Below are 16,713 nucleotides of genomic sequence, written 5' to 3'. Positions count from 1 at the left end.
AGGAACAGTGGGTTAACTGCCTTGTTCAAGGGCAGAATGAAAGATTTTTTTACCTTGTCAGCTCAGGGATTCGATCTTGCAACCTTCCAGTTACTAGACCAACACTCTAACCACTAGGCTACCTGCCGCCCCAGATAGAGTGGTCTTTCTGGCTAACAGGATACAGGCTGTTTGAGGGGCTGGGGGGAGTGAAGTGGGGGGGGGGGCAAATTGGTGAGGGGGAGAGGATTGTGTATATTATTATGTGAAAGAGAGAGTTGTGGAGGGCTTTTACATTCTCAGCCGTTTTGAAGGTTAATCCTCAACTGTGGTTCATGGGAACAGTGAAAAGGGTGATACAAGTAGAGCTGGCTGACTGTGTGTGTGTGTGTGTGTGTGTGTGTGTGTGTGTGTGTGTGTGTGTGTGTGTGTGTGTGTGTGTGTGTGTGAGTGAGAGAGAGAGAGAGAGAGACTGTGTTTATGATCATGCCGGTCTCTGTGTGTGTATACACACGTGTGTGTGTGAATGGAAGTGTGTGTCACTCACAAACTGGAGGAAGACGTGTCCAAGGGCATGCCCAGGCTGCGGCTCTGGCTGCAGGCTGGCCTCCACTGCAGACAGAACCTCTTTGTGAACGTCCAGGATGGACTCGATGTTGGAAAACAGGGTCTGTGGTAGCAGAGACATACACACCCAGTACTTCAGTCATTTCAACGTTTCACTTTGTATTCAAAATTGTGACACACACTCACCCAAGGTCAGTATCTTATAAAACATGTCGATGTTTACTATTATCAAAGCGTTACAGTGCCACAATACACTTTTCTCTCTGCAGAAGAGATTACAAGGCTATTATGGCCCAAACATCCTTAGGATAATCCTAACGGTTTAAAAAGACAAAGGTCATATTTACCTTGACATGCTCAGGTGACAGACACTGTTGCTCCTCTGCAGTTTGTCGGATTCTGTGCAAAAAGGCCTGCATGGGTAGTAGAGGAAATACAAAGATGCTGGTTCAAGTCCGGTCTTACTGAAGTATCATAGGTTTGTGTACAGCAATATGCTGTAAGTTTACTTTAGTTTTAAGGTTAAGGTTAGGGGTGAATATCCTGGTCTCACGCAGACGCACACACAGTGCCAGAATGAATGAATGAATGAAGACCCAAATATGCTACAAAAAGTTACCTTTAACTTTGCCTCAGTACCTTACAGGTATCGGGGATTCTGTATGAATGTAACTACTGTATACTGTAGGTCCTTGCTACAGAAGCCATTCAAACCCATGTATGTGGGAAACCGTCTCCCTGGAGAAATGTTGACCTATCACTCAAATCCTGACAAGAGAAAAGAAAAAGGGATGTGGGAAAGGGTGCCTCCTCAGTCTCTCGCTCTTTCCCCATCTCCTCTCGGTTTGTCTGTCTGACTCTAAATGTCTCTAAACTTCTACGCATAGCTTGATATCTTTTTTTAAGCGGCACTTACAATAATTGAGAGATGTTAATGACAACTAATGAAACCTAAAGAGAAAGTCTGAAGACGGGAAATAACACCAACGTGGAAACAGATTTCTCAACTGCTTTTTGCTATATTGACCCAAACTTCTTGTGGGGTTTGGTGGCACTGTTTTACACCTTCCCATTCCTAGCCACAGTGACAGAGCAGGGTCGTTCCACCTCAAACAGAACAAGAAAGAGGCTTGACACCCACCAGCTAAGATTTTTCTGAAATCGTGTATGTTAGAAACAGATATTAGCGTTCCTGACAACGAGTATATAGTATCAGTTCTCAGTGTCTGACAAGTAGTATGGAGCTGCTGCTCGGCGTATTGTTTCTTCATCCTACGTCACCTATTCCCAGTGAACGTTTTTTTCCCCTGTTCAGAGGAATTAGTCATTGAGGTTTATGTTCTATCCTACATCCTGATAATACCAGATTCTGACCACTAGATGGTGCCGTTTCTGATATTAGGTGATTATATTTTTTTAAAGATACCCCAACAGCTCAATGTTAAAAGGGAGAGTTCACTCAAATTACAAAATGATATATTGGTTTTATTACCCTGTAAGCAGTCTATTGACTAGGTTCGACAGCAGTCACTGTTTCAAATGCTAACTTTAACATTTGTGGCACAAATCCAATGCAAGTTAATAGTACCTATATTAGCATTTTCACACTTCATTTAAAAATCATCCTTAAGTATTTAAAACATGTATTGTGTAACTCAATGGTGTTACTTATAGATAATCTGGCTATGAAGCGTGAAAATGCTAAGATGGGTACCATTGACTTTGGATTTGTGGCACAAATTGACATTGGATTTGTGCCACAAATGCTAAAAGATTAGCATTTGAAACAGTGGCCAGGTAAACAAAACCAACGCATGGGTTGCTGTCATAACTTGCTTACAGCTTAACCTGTTATGACTAGGGGGCAGTATTTTCACAGCCGGATAAAAAAACGTACCCGATTTAATCTGATTATTACTCCTTCCCAGAAACTAGAATATGCATATAATTATTAGCTTTGGATAGAAAACACTCCAAAGTTTCTAAAACTGTTTGAATGGTGTCTGTGAGTATAACAGAACTCATTTGGCAGGCCAAAACCTGAGAAGATTCCATAAAGGAAGTGCCCTGTCTGACAATTTCTTGCCCTTCTTGATTATCTCTATCCATTACAGAGGATCTCTGCTGTTACGTGACACTTCCTACGGCTCCCATGGGCTCTCAGAAGGCGGCAAAAAGCTGAATCGTGGCTTTGCAGGCTCTGGTTGAAAAAAAAGTAGCGCGTTTGGATAGTGGCTGGTCACAGTACTGTGAGACTCAGGCTCGTGCCCGCGTCGACCCCATGCTTTGTTTTCTTTCGTCTGTTTAGCTAAACGCAGATTCCCGGTCGGAATATTATCGCTTTTTTACGAGAAAAATGGCATAAAAATTTATTTTAAACAGCGGTTGACATGCTTCGAAGTACGGTAATGGAATATTTAGAAATCTTTTGTCACGAATTGCGCCATGCTCGTGACCCTTATTTACACTTCGGATAGTGTCTTGAACGCACAAACAAAATGCCGCTATTTGGATATAACGATGGATTATTTTGAACCAAACCAACATTTGTTATTGAAGTAGCAGTCCTGGGAGTGCATTCTGACGAAGAACACCAAAGGTAATCAAACTTTTGTAATAGTAAATCGGAGTTTGGTCAGGGCTAAACTTGGTCGGTGTCTAAATGGCTAGCCGTGATGGCTGGGCTAGCTACTGAGAATATTGCAAAATCGGACATATCGAGTGCATAGAGGAGTTCTGTATCTATAATTCTTAAAATAATTGTTATGTTTTTTGTGAACGTTTATCGTGAGTAATTTAGTAAATTCACCGGATGTTTGCGGGGGGTATGCTAGTTCTGAACGTCACATGCTAATGTAAAAAGCTGGTTTTTGATATAAATATGAACTTGATTGAACAAAACATGCATGCATTGTATAACATAATGTCCTAGGGTTGTCATCTGATGAAGATCATCAAAGGTTAGTGCTGCATTTAGCTGTGGTTTTGTTTTTTGTGACATTATATGCTAGCTTGAAAAATGGGTGTCTGATTATTTCTGGCTGGGTACTCTGCTGACATAATCTAATGTTTTGCTTTCGCTGTAAAGCCTTTTTGAAATCGGACAGTGTGGTTAGATTAACGAGAGTCTTGTCTTTAAAATGCTGTAAAATAGTCATATGTTTGAAAAATGGAAGTTTTCGGATTTTAGAGGAATTTGTAATTCGCGCCACGCCCATCATTGGATATTGGAGCAGGTGTTCCGCTAGCGGAACGTCTAGATGTAAGAGGTTAAGGAAACCAATGTAAATTTGAAATCTGGGTGAACTATCCCTACCTCTTCGCTATAGGGGGCAGTATTTTCACGGCCGGATGAAAAACGTACCCAAATTAAACTGCCTCCTATTCAGACTCAGAAGGTAGGATATGCATATTATTAGTAGATTTTGATAGAAAACACTCTGAAGTTTCTAAAACTGTTTGAATGATGTCTGTGAGTATAACAGAACTCATATGGCAGGCAAAAACCTGAGAGGTATCCAACCAGGAAGTTGTACCTCAGAGGGTTGTAGTCATTTCAAATGACGTTCTATCTAAAATACAGTGTCTGTGATGTCATATTGCACTTCCTAAGGCTTCCACTAGATGTCAACAGTCATTAGAACCTCGTTTGATGCTTCTAGAATGCAATTTGATTGAATAATACCCGGAACAGTAAGTGGTCTGGCTGGGGTCATTGCCTTACCTTGCGCGCGCGCTCACGAAGGATTAATCATTTTTCTTTTTCTTCTGTAATGAATCTGCTATTGTCCGGTTGGAATATAATCGCAATTCTACGATTATAACACCCTAAAGATTGATTGTGACCATGGTTTGACATGTTTCTACAAACGCTGAGGGAACTTTATAACTTCTCGTCGATGGTGGATAGATGCATTTTGGAATGGGGATCTGGACGCGCCATCAAAACTGATTTATTTCGACATAAATGATGGACTTTATCGAACAAATGAACATTTCTTGTGGAAGTGGGAGACTTTCCGAGTGCATTCAGCCAAAGATCAGCAAAGGTAAGATAATATTTTTAACATATTTCAGCGTTTTGTGGATGCCGTGGCTGGACGGCCAACTGAATAGCATGGTGCTCAGTACTCAGAATATTGAACAATGTGCTTTCTACGTAAAGTTATTTTGAAATCTGACACAGCGGGTGCATAAAAGAGTACTGTATCTATAATTCTTAAAATAATTGTTGTGTATTTTGTCAACGTTTATGATGAGTATTTTTGTAAATTCACCGGGCATTTTGGGGTGAATACATTTTCTGAACGTCACGCGCCAATGTAAAATGTTTTTTTTATATAAATATGAACTTGATGGAACAAAAAATGCATGTATTGTCTAACATCGTCAAAGGTTAGTGCATAATTTTTGCTGGTTTTGTGCTTTTGGATGGCTAACCTTGCTTTGAAAATGGCTGTGTTGTTGTTTTTTGCTGTGGTTGTATCCTAACATAATCTAATGTTTTGCTTTCGCTGTAAAGCCTTTTTGAAATCGGACAATGTGGTTAGATTAACAAGAGTCTTATCTTTAAAATGCTGTAAAATAGTTGATTGTTTGAGAAAATTGAATTGTAGTATTTTAGTTGGTTTTGTATTTCGCGCCATGCGATCCCATTGGCTGTTGGCTAGGGGTTCCGCTAGCGGAACGTCTAGATGCAAGAGGTTAACATGATAAAAATCACCTCTTTTGTACAAAGAGCACCATCTAGTGGTCAGAACCTGGTAATATCAGGATGGAAGATGGGCCATAAATCTAACAACTTCAATTACAAATCGCTCTGATTAGCGGAAAAATAAATATCACCATACATGACATAGGATGAAGAAACAATAATCTGAGCCGCAGCTCCATAGTACTTGTCAGACATAGAGAACTGATGCTGTATACTCGTTGTTGGGATTGGTGTGGGGAGTCCGTGGGTGGCTTTTGACCGTTTCTTTGGATTCCTCATTGTTAGAAAAAAGGTTGGTCTAACGTATGTGAACACCCCTTCAAAATCAGTGACTTTCAACGTGGCACTGTCACAGGATGCCAGTTCATCAAGTTTCTGCCCTGCTGGAGCTGTCCCGGTCAACTGTAAGTGCTGTCACTGTGAAGTGGAAATATCTAGGAGCAGCAACGGCTCACCAGCTGTTTTTCTAAATAACAGCTAGTGCACGATATCTAAGGAAGTCTCGAGCTATTGCTCGCCTGAGGTTGAGTATATCATGATAAGCTGTAGACCACACTACCTACTGAGAAAGTTCTCATCTGTATTCTTCATAGCTGTTTACATACCACCTCAGTCAGAAGGTTGGCACTAAGATAGCATTGAATGAGCTGTATCCACCATAAGCAAACAAGAAAACGCTCAACCAGAGGGTGCGCTCCTAGTTGCCAGGGACTTTAATGCAGGGAAACGTAAATCCATTTTACCAAATTTCTATCAGCATGTTAAATGTGCAATCAGAGAGAAAAGAACTCTGGACCACCTATACTCCACATACAGAGATGCATACAAACCTCTCCCTCAATTTGGCAAATCTGACCATACCTCAATCCTCATGATTCTTGCTTACAAGCTAAAATTAAAGCAGGAAGCACCCGTGACTAGATCAATGAAAATGTGGTGAGATTAAGCAGATGCTAAGCTACAGGACTATTTTGTAGCACAGACTGGAAAGTGTTCCATCATTGCAACAATGGCATTGAGGAGTACACCACATCTGTCATTGGCTTCATCAATAAGTGCATCGATGACGTCATCGAACTAAACTACTTTATGCTCGCTCCGAGGCAAATAAAACTGACACATACATGAGTGCACCAGCTGTACCAGAAGACTGTGCGATCACGCTCTCTGCAGCCGACGTGAGTAAGACCTTTAAACAAGTCAACATTCCCGCAGGGCCAGACGGATTACCAGGACGTATACTGTGAGCATGCCCTGAACAACTGGGAAGTGTCTTCACTGATGTTTTCAACCTCTCCCTGTCCGAGTCTGTAATCCCTACAAGTTTTAAGCAGACCACCAGATTACCTGTGCCCAAGAATACTAAAGTAACCTGCCTAAATGACTACCGACCCGAAGCACTCACGTCTGTAGCCATGAAGTGCTTTGAAAGGCTGGTCACGGTTCAGATCATGGCTTACATCAACACCATCATCCCAGAAACACTAGACCCACTCCAATTTGCATACCGCCCCAACAGATCCACAGATGATGCAATCTCTATTGCACTCCACACTGTCCTTTCCCACCTGGAAAAAAAGGAACACCTTTGTAAGAATGCTATTCATTGACTACAGCTCAGCGTTCAACACCATAGCGCCCTCAAAGCTCATCAATTAGCTAAGGACCCTGGGACTCCCTCTGCAACTGGATCCTGGACTTCCTGACGGGCCGCCCCCAGGTGGTAAGGGTAGGTAACAACACATCCCCCACGCTGATCCTCATCACAGGGGCCTCTCAGGGGTGTGTGCTCAGCCCCCTCCTGTACTCCCTGTTCACTCATGACTGCACGGCCAGGCATGACTCCAACACCATCATTAAATTTGCCGATGACGCAACAGTGGTAGGCCTGATCACTGACAACGAGACAGCCTATAGGGAGGTGGTCAGAGAACTGGCCGTGTGGTGCCAGGACAACAACCTCTCTCTCAACGTAATCAAGACAAAGGAGATGATCGTGGACTTCAGGAAAAAGAGGACCGAGCACGCCCCCATTCTCATCAACGGTGCTGCAGTGGAGCATGTTGAGACCTTCAAGTTCCTTGGTGTCCACATCACCAACAAACTAACATGGTCCAAGCACACCAAGACAGTCACGAAGAGGGCACAACTAAACCTATTACCCCTCAGGAGAATATTTGGAATGGTTCCTCAGATCCTCAAAAGGTTCTACAGCTGTACCATTGAGAGCATCCTGACTGGTTGCATCACTGCCTGGTATGGCAACTGCTTGGCCTCCGACCGCAAGTACATCACTGGGGTCAAGCTTCCTGCCATCCAGGACCTCTATACCAGGCGATGTCAGAGGAAGGCCCTAAAAATTGTCAAAGACTCCAGCCACCCTAGTCATAGACTGTTCTCTCTGCTACCACACGGCAAGCGGTACCGGAGCGCCAAGTCTAGGTCCAAGAGGCTTCTAAACAGCTTCTACCCCCAAGCCATAAGACTCCTGAACATCTAGTCTGGCTACCCAGACTATTTGCATTGCCCCCCTCTCCACACCACTGCCACTCTCTGTTGTCATCCATGCATAGTCACTTTAATAACTCGACCTACATGTACATACTACCTAAACTAACCGGTGCCCCGCAAATTGACTCTGTGCTTCCAACTTTGTGGCAACAGTTTGGGGAAGGCCCTTTCCTGTTTCAGCATGACAATGCCTCCTTGCTCAAAGCGAGGTCTATACATAAATGATTTGTCGAGATCTGTGTGGAAGAACTTGACTGGCCTGCACAGAGCCCTGACATCAACTCCATTGAACATGTTTGGGAGGAATTGGAGCACCGACTGCGAGCCAGGCCTAATTACCCAACATCAGTGCCCGACCTCATTAATGCTCGTGGCTGAATGGAAGCAAGTCCCCGCAGCAATGTTCCAACATCTAGTGGAAAGCCTTGCCAGGAGAGTGGAGGCTGTTATAGCAGCAAAGGGGGACCAACTCCATATTAATGCCCATGATTTTGGAATGAGATGTTTGATGAGGTGTCCACATACTTTTGGGCACATAGTGTATATTTACTGATTATTATATGAACCCTATAAATAAAAAAAATTGCCAATTTGGGTGCAATCAATTAGCTTAATTTCTCAGAAGTCAAATTATATATTTCAACAAAATCATTTTGCAGGAACGCTAACTTCTGTTTCTAACTACAGAAACGATTTCAGAACAAATCGGAGATGGTGGGTGTCACGGCTTGCTGGAATGACATGGAACGACGCAGCAGGCAGATGTATGCACGCACACAAACACGCACACATCTTCCTTTAATGAATGACCGACACTCCTTATCACACATCAGCATTATTTTTTTTAAATACAATGGAATGGGAGAGCAGGGGAGGTGAAAACATGAGTGTCACCTTATTTGTGACTTCATAGTTCGTACAACTGCACTGTGGATAGTCTCGCTCCTAAACTTCTACATGTGCCACACGGATGTGGAAGAAAGTGGGAGGTGGTACAAATGTGCGAGGCCACAAGCCACAAAGGGGTCCTTTCAGGTGTCTGCATTATGCCCCAGCGATGCTCACCCGGGCTGCATTGGCTATCGGCAGTGTTGCGTTACTAAACGACTAGACTTGTTTATTGGAAGAGAAGAGGGGAAGTTTGTCGAATCTCCAAGCGCTGCCACCAGCATCACTGAGCAGGGGTGGTAAAGGGCAGATCAGATAACACACTGGCTGGTCAGAATTAAAAGAAAACAATCTGTGGGGGGCAAACGGGACAGTAGAACACAGAGATGTGAGTATTGAGGAGTCAGTGTCCACAACAACAACAAAAAAACTTGCTTGGAGGGGGGAAAAAAGCAGACAAAACAATAAACAATGTGGATAGAGTAGGCAACCCAGATTCATGCTGACAGAAATGCTCCATTGGACACATTTCTTAAAAGTTACAAATAGTAAGGGGTTGGTGTCAAATACATTTTTCCCCCTCAATCAGTCAACTGAATTGAAATAAATTGAGTGTAAAATTCATGAATTGTACAAGTCTCCAATTTCTTCTTCATTTTCCACAATTTCATCATCCTGAATTGAACTGACCCCAACCATGATCGCAAGAGACCTGCCACTGCATACAGTATGTCATCCACTGTGCTCTTATAGATTGCTCAAAATAGCATGCAGACTAAATTTAGTTTGGTCATCAATACATCATGTGCTAATAACAGCACGTCAAATAGTACTCTGACAGGGCCACAAATTTCCTTTTGGAAATCCTCATTCAGGTGATTAATGGTCTGCTACTGTACGATGGAAGGACAAGCAGAGCTGTTGAATGGAGCAGAGCAGCAATATTGCACACCAGGGTCTGTAGCCAGAAGGGCTATGGGTTGTAAGGTTGAATTTGCTCATGTGGAACTTCCAAAGGAGATCCGCTCCAACCTGCTTATTCTCTAGCCTCGCTTGCCAAACAAATGACTGCCAGACAATCAAGTACAAACTTGGTGTCAGTAAGATAAAATACTATGAATCATTGCCACAACACTGAATGCCTGACAAGATCAACCTCAGATCAAATGTCCTATCTTGGTCATTCTCATGAAACCATTAAAATACCATGGCAATAATGATTTTAAATAAAACATTTAGTAAAATAACAAAATAACATAATAAAGGTAGTGTTCTCTACCTTGCACAAAGAGTAATTTCAAATGAAATCTAAGTTTGTCACGTGCGCAGAATACAATACAGTGAAATGCTTACTTACAGGCTCTAACCAATAGTGCAAAAAAGGTATTAGGTGAACAATAGGTAAGTAAAGAAATAAAACAACAGTAAAAAAGACAGGCTAAATACAATAGCAAGGCTATAAAAGTAGCGAGGCTACATACAGACACCAGTTAGTCAGGCTGATTGAGGTAACATTGGAAATAATTATTTTGGTATTTTATAGCATTTTCTGCAGAAATTCTCATTACCGCAACGCATCCAGCTCTGTCTGAATGTATGTTATGTTGTAATTTAAACAGAGTAAAATGAAAATATTCTGAAAAAAATGAATGGATTTTCTACTGGATGTTTTCAAAATGACAGAAGAATTATTAACTGAATATTCATGTATAATAATAAGGGAAAAAAATACTGGAAAAATGAAGCGTACATGACTGATGTTCTCATCCTCCGCAACATTTTTGTAGGACTGTTTACACACACAGAGAATTTTAAATAAAGTTTGATTTTGAATGAAGCAACACATCTGCCACTACCTTCAAGATGGCTACCAGGTAAGCAGATGTCTTTATATTTCTCCAGTTAAAAGTTAAACATTCTCTTGTCAGACTGCGTACACGACAGTATTGATTATCATTACCGATACAGGTAGTTTTCCACATTTAAAAAAAGAAAATACTTCATTAATGTCTAATTTCTAATTATATTGAGTAAAAATGTGCTTAGTCATCATGTCTTCTCTATTGTTAGCAAAATATGCTAAGTTTCCTCATCCTTCGCAACACCATTCTCACCTACCGCTGCAATTTAAGGCCAGTTGCGGTAGAGAGAACTTCTGTTTCGGTAATGAGAATTTAAATCATTGACTATATTTTTAAATATAATGAACTATTAAAAGGTAAATATTATTTACTAACTGTTGATATTTTGCTTTATATCCTGTTTAATTGCAAAGTGACAAAAAGAAAGCTTTAGCGAAGGCTGACAAAATTCAGAGAAAAAGTTTACACCAACCCAGAACTGCTGGAAGAGTACAGAAGGAAGGACAGAGAGAGGTTAGGGGTTGGAGAGGTTACAGCAAGCGTAATTAGCATATATATATATATATATATATACTAATTATGCTAATTATATATGCTAATTATATATATATATATATATATATATATATATATATACACACACACACACGTCTATAGGAAGCCTATGCCCTCATACAGTGTCTATAGGAAGTCAATACCCTACAGTGTTATGAAGTCTACACATGCACGCTAACACATCCACACACTCAGTAAGCCATTTAGTTTATACTATAGGATGTCCACACACAGTCTAAGTGTAAGCCATTCAAGTCCTTACTGTAGGATTTTTTTTTTTTAATGATTATTTTACCAGGTAAGTTGACTGAGAACACATTCTCATTTACAGCAACGACCTGGGGGGTGAATGAGCAAATTATAAGCTAAGGATGATTAGGTGACCGTGATGGTATGAGGGACAGCTTGGGAATTTAGCCAGGACACCGAGGTTAACACCCCTACTCTTACAATAAGTGCCATGGGATCTTTAGTGACCACAGAGAGTCAGGACACCCGTTTAACGTCCCATCCGAAAGACGGCACCCTACACAGGGCAGGTGGGGCATTGAGATATTTTTTTTTTTTAGACCTGAGGAAAGAGTAAGGATGCACACAGTATGTAAGCCATTCAGTCCCTTCTATAGGATACACACACACACGGTCAGTAAGCCATTCAGTCTCTGCTATAGGATGATGTGTCCATAACAGTAAGATTATTCCCATGTTTTGAGACATGCTCATTTCATGTCATGCCTCCTTTCCATTTCCAGATATCAAAAATGAAAGCAAAAGTGTAAAATCAAGAAAACTCAAGATCTGACAAAGAAGCAACATGAAAAGAAGAAAAAAAAAAGTGTGGGAAAATGCAGTTATTACAGAAAAAAGAAAAAGCTGTATTGGACATAACACCATCAACATGTTCAAGAAGCAAGATGAAGAAGTTATTCAAAATCTTCAAGAAGACACAGCCTTCAAGAGAACAGCCATTCTCACCTCAGCAGGTAAATGTCCCTGCCATCAACTCAACTCCTAAAAGAAGAGAGACACCTCTACAGACACCAGCACCAATGAAGACATCTACCCTAAAGGAATCACCCAAGAAGAGGAATAGAAGAAAGAAAACACTATCAAAATGGAGGTCAAAGTTGCGCTACACAGAAGAGAAGCTGCTGGAGAGGACCAAAGAGATGGTCAACCTAAAGAAAAGACTTGAGATGATGGCCAAGAGGAAGCAGGTAATTGTCAACATGGAAGGCAGAGGTCCAGAAGAAAACTACAAAGTGGTCAGAGAACATTACCCAATAACAGCCAGAGAAAACTAATGCGCAAACTTGTTAGCCGCTTCCTTCAACAAGATGAAGTGTCCACTGTTATAAATGAGAAATTCTGAAAAATAGCTAGATATTCCGTAAGAGAGGCTTAACGGACACTATGGCAAATCTTCATAGAAGATTTCTGTCTGAGAATCCAAGGCACAACCTTTCCTTAAATTTAAGCCATTTTGGATTGGCCAGCAAAGAGTCACAGACAGAAACATGTGCTTGCAAAACACATGAAAACTGGCTTGAAGATAAAGAAGCTGCACCAGCTTGGGGTCACAGAAACATCATCCCCAAGGGACACTGTACAGGCCAGTGTGTGTAGTGACGATGACATGTGCTGTTCTAATGTGTTTGTAAGTGTTGTTTTTGTGTGTTCTCTGTTTTTAGCCTATGTTCTTTTGAAGCACTGCAAAATGAAATTGATTGAACTTGAATCCATGATTGTGCCAATATCTAATTTATTTTCTACATTAAATGTTATGGTTAAAAACATGTCTTAGTATACTTATTATCATTATCGAAATCAACATCATTTCCGAAACCTATGTATCATTATCGAAATCAACATCATTTCCGAAACCTATGTATCATTACGGCAAGAGTGGTTCATTTTATGTTAATTTAATGAAAGGGAAAAAAATAGTAGTTCTTTTAAATGCAAGCTTGCCACATATTTTTCAAAATTATGTCAGGTTTCAATGAAATATCAAAAATATTAGGTAGTAGATTGCGGAAGGTGTTGCAGTAATGACAAGGACAATACTTGATTGATTGTTTGAGAGCCAAAGAGACTTGCACTCTCTGTCACTGTTGTGTCTATAACACACTCAGCACGCACCCACCTGTTCGGAGTATTTGTTTTTTTTTGCAGAATAGCTTGCACAAGCCCAGTTGCAAAGGATTTACTGCGGTTTTTCTTTTCTTTGTTGGTGCTTCTGTGATGAGCAAAAAGGAAGTGAAAACAGAGCAGTCAGATTTTACGAAAAGCCACAGATATTTGTTTCTGTATAAGTCTTTGAAAAAAAGTTTATTATTTTCAAGTTAGATACGCAGGCTTGCGACACAAAAGTAGCGAGGAGGATGTCCCGTGACAGGAAGCTAAGCTTTGTGAAGAGGAAGTGTGCGAGTCCAATCATGCCATACATGAACAGAATTTGTGGTTTTGCACAAACTCACTGCAAGGAGCCAAGATAGAGCTGCAGAGTGTACGGTATTATGCTGTAGTAAAAATTAATAGAGTTCTTATACCACAGCATTGTTGAATACTCGTTTCTGATTGACTAGAAGGGCATTCTAGAATAGACATTAAAACCAGATAACTGGACCGTTGGAAAATAAATAAATAATTAAATAAATATATATATATTTTTTTTTTTTCTTTATCGTGACAACTTGCAATAAGCACCTACACATGCAGACCGTACTTGCTACAAAGTTACAGAAAGCTATACCATCAACCACACAAACTGAAATTGTATACATTGTAAACGCAGGTCCAATGAGGAAAATAAATTGATTGGTTTACCCCTAGAGCATCGAGCCAGCGGGGTGGTGGCACTGGAATCCTCATCTCTCCCAAGTGGACATTCTCTCTTTCTCCCCTGACCCATCTGTCTATCTCCTCATTTGAATTCCATGCTGTCACAGTTACCAGCCCTTTCAAGCTTAACATCCTTATCATTTATCGCCCTCCAGGTTCCCTTGGAGAGTTCATCAATGAGCTTGACGCCTTGATAAGTTCCTTTCCTGAGGATGGCTCACCTCTCACAGTTCTGGGTGACTTTAACCTCCCCACGTCTACCTTCGACTCATTCCTCTCTGCCTCCTTCTTTCCACTCCTCTCCTCTTTCGACCTCACCCTCTCACCTTCCCCCCCTACTCACAAGGCAGGCAATACGCTTGACCTCATCTTTACTAGATGCTGTTCTTCCACTAATCTCATTGCAACTCCCCTCCAAGTCTCCGACCACTACCTTGTATCCTTTTCCCTCTCGCTCTCATCCAACACTTCTCACTCTGCCCCTACTCGGATGGTATTGCGCCGTCCCAACCTTCGCTCTCTCTCTCCCGCTACTCTCTCCTCTTCCATCCTATCATCTCTTCCCTCTGCTCAAACCTTCTCCAACCTATCTCCTGATTCTGCCTCCTCAACCCTCCTCTCCTCCCTCTCTGCATCCTTTGATTTCCTCTGTCCCCTATCCTCCAGGCCGGCTCGGTCCTCCCCTCCTGCTCCGTGGCTCGACGACTCACTGTGAGCTCACAGAACAGGGCTCCGGGCAGCCGAGCGGAAATGGAGGAAAACTCGCCTCCCTGCGGACCTGGCATCCTTTCACTCCCTCCTCTCTACATTTTCCTCTTCTGTCTCTGCTGCTAAAGCCACTTTCTACCACTCTAAACTCCAAGCATCTGCCTCTAACCCTAGGAAGCTCTTTGCTACCTTCTCCTCCCTCCTGAATCCTCCTCCCCCTCCCCCCCCCTCCTCCCTCTCTGCGGATGACTTCGTCAACCATTTTGAAAAGAAGGTTCACGACATCCGATCCTCGTTTGCTAAGTCAAACGACACTGCTGGTCCTGCTCACACTGCCCTACCCTGTGCTTTGACCTCTTTCTCCCCTCTCTCTCCAGATGAAATCTCGCGTCTTGTGACGGCCGGCCGCCCAACAACCTGCCCACTTGACCCTATCCCCTCCTCTCTTCTCCAGACCATTTCCGGAGACCTTCTCCCCTACCTCACCTCGCTCATCAACTCATCCTTGACCACTGGCTACGTCCCTTCCGTCTTCAAGAGAGCGAGAGTTGCACCCCTTCTGAAAAAACCTACACTCGATCCCTCCGATGTCAACAACTACAGACCAGTATCCCTTCTTTCCTTTCTCTCCAAAACTCTTGAACGTGCCGTCCTTGGCCAGCTCTCTTGCGATCTCTCTCAGAATGACCTTCTTGATCCTAATCAGTCAGGTTTCAAGACTGGGCATTCAACTGAGACTGCTCTTCTCTGTGTCACGGAGGCTCTCCGCACTGCTAAAGCTAACTCTCTCTCCTCTGCTCTCATCCTTCTAGACCTATCTGCTGCCTTTGATACCGTGAACCATCAGATCCTCCTCTCCACCCTCTCCGAGCTGGGCATCTCCGGCGCCGCCCACGCTTGGATTGCGTCCTACCTGACAGGTCGCTCCTACCAGGTGGCGTGGCGAGAATCTGTCTCCGCACCACGTGCTCTCACCACTGGTGTCCCCCAGGGCTCTGTTCTTGGCCCACTCCTATTCTCGCTATACACCAAGTCACTTGGCTCTGTCATATCCTCACATGGTCTCTCATATCATTGCTATGCAGATGACACACAATTAATCTTCTCCTTTCCCCCTTCTGACAACCAGGTGGCGAATCGCATCTCTGCATGTCTGGCAGACATATCAGTGTGGATGACGGATCACCACCTCAAGCTGAACCTCGGCAAGACGGAGCTGCTCTTCCTCCCGGGGAAGGACTGCCCGTTCCATGATCTCGCCATCACGGTTGACAACTCCCTTGTGTCCTCCTCCCAGAGTGCTAAGAGCCTTGGCGTGACCCTGGACAACACCCTGTCGTTCTCCACCAACATCAAGGCGGTGACCCGATCCTGTAGGTTCATGCTCTACAACATTCGCAGAGTACGACCCTGCCTCACACAGGAAGCGGCGCAGGTCCTAATCCAGGCACTTGTCATCTCCCGTCTGGATTATTGCAACTCGCTGTTGGCTGGGCTCCCTGCCTGTGCCATTAAACCCCTACAACTCATCCAGAACGCCGCAGCCCGTCTGGTGTTCAACCTTCCCAAGTTCTCTCACATCACCCCGCTCCTCCGCTCTCTCCACTGGCTTCCAGTCGAAGCTCGCATCCGCTACAAGACCATGGTGCTTGCCTACGGAGCTGTGAGGGGAACGGCACCTCCGTACCTTCAGGCTCTGATCAGGCCCTACACCCAAACAAGGGCACTCCGTTCATCCACCTCTGGCCTGCTCGCCTCCCTACCTCTGAGGAAGAACAGTTCCCGCTCAGCCCAGTCAAAACTGTTCGCTGCTCTGGCACCCCAATGGTGGAACAAGCTCCCTCACGACGCCAGGACAGCGGAGTCAATCACCACCTTCCGGAGACACCTGAAACCCCACCTCTTCAAGGAATACCTGGGATAGGATAAAGTAATCCTTCTAACCCCCCCCCTTAAAAGATTTAGATGCACTATTGTAAAGTGGTTGTTCCACTGGATATTATAAGGTGAATGCACCAATTTGTAAGTCGCTCTGGATAAGAGTGTCTGCTAAATGACTTAAATGTAAATGTTTTTGCAGGTATC

The 16,713-nt window shown here is 43.0% G+C and overlaps 1 protein-coding gene across 1 annotated transcript in view; it reads right to left on the bottom strand.

The window, feature by feature from the left end:
- The window catches only part of LOC106566945 (phosphatidylinositol 3,4,5-trisphosphate-dependent Rac exchanger 1 protein), a 160,302-nt gene that overhangs the window by 126,800 nt on the left and 16,789 nt on the right, over positions 1-16,713 (bottom strand). Inside the window, exons 2-3 of the mRNA XM_014135621.3 lie at positions 894-959; positions 527-649 (exon numbers count right to left, since the gene is read on the bottom strand). Coding sequence (XP_013991096.3) covers positions 527-649; positions 894-959 — 189 coding nt within the window. The remainder of the gene's footprint in view (positions 1-526; positions 650-893; positions 960-16,713) is intronic.

Source organism: Salmo salar, chromosome 13 (assembly GCF_965601325.2).
Source record: "Salmo salar chromosome 13, fSalSal1, whole genome shotgun sequence".
In the NCBI taxonomy this organism is placed as follows: domain Eukaryota; kingdom Metazoa; phylum Chordata; class Actinopteri; order Salmoniformes; family Salmonidae; genus Salmo; species Salmo salar.
The sequence above is the reverse complement of the archived record's forward strand: the minus strand, read 5'-3'. Positions and strand labels throughout refer to the sequence as shown.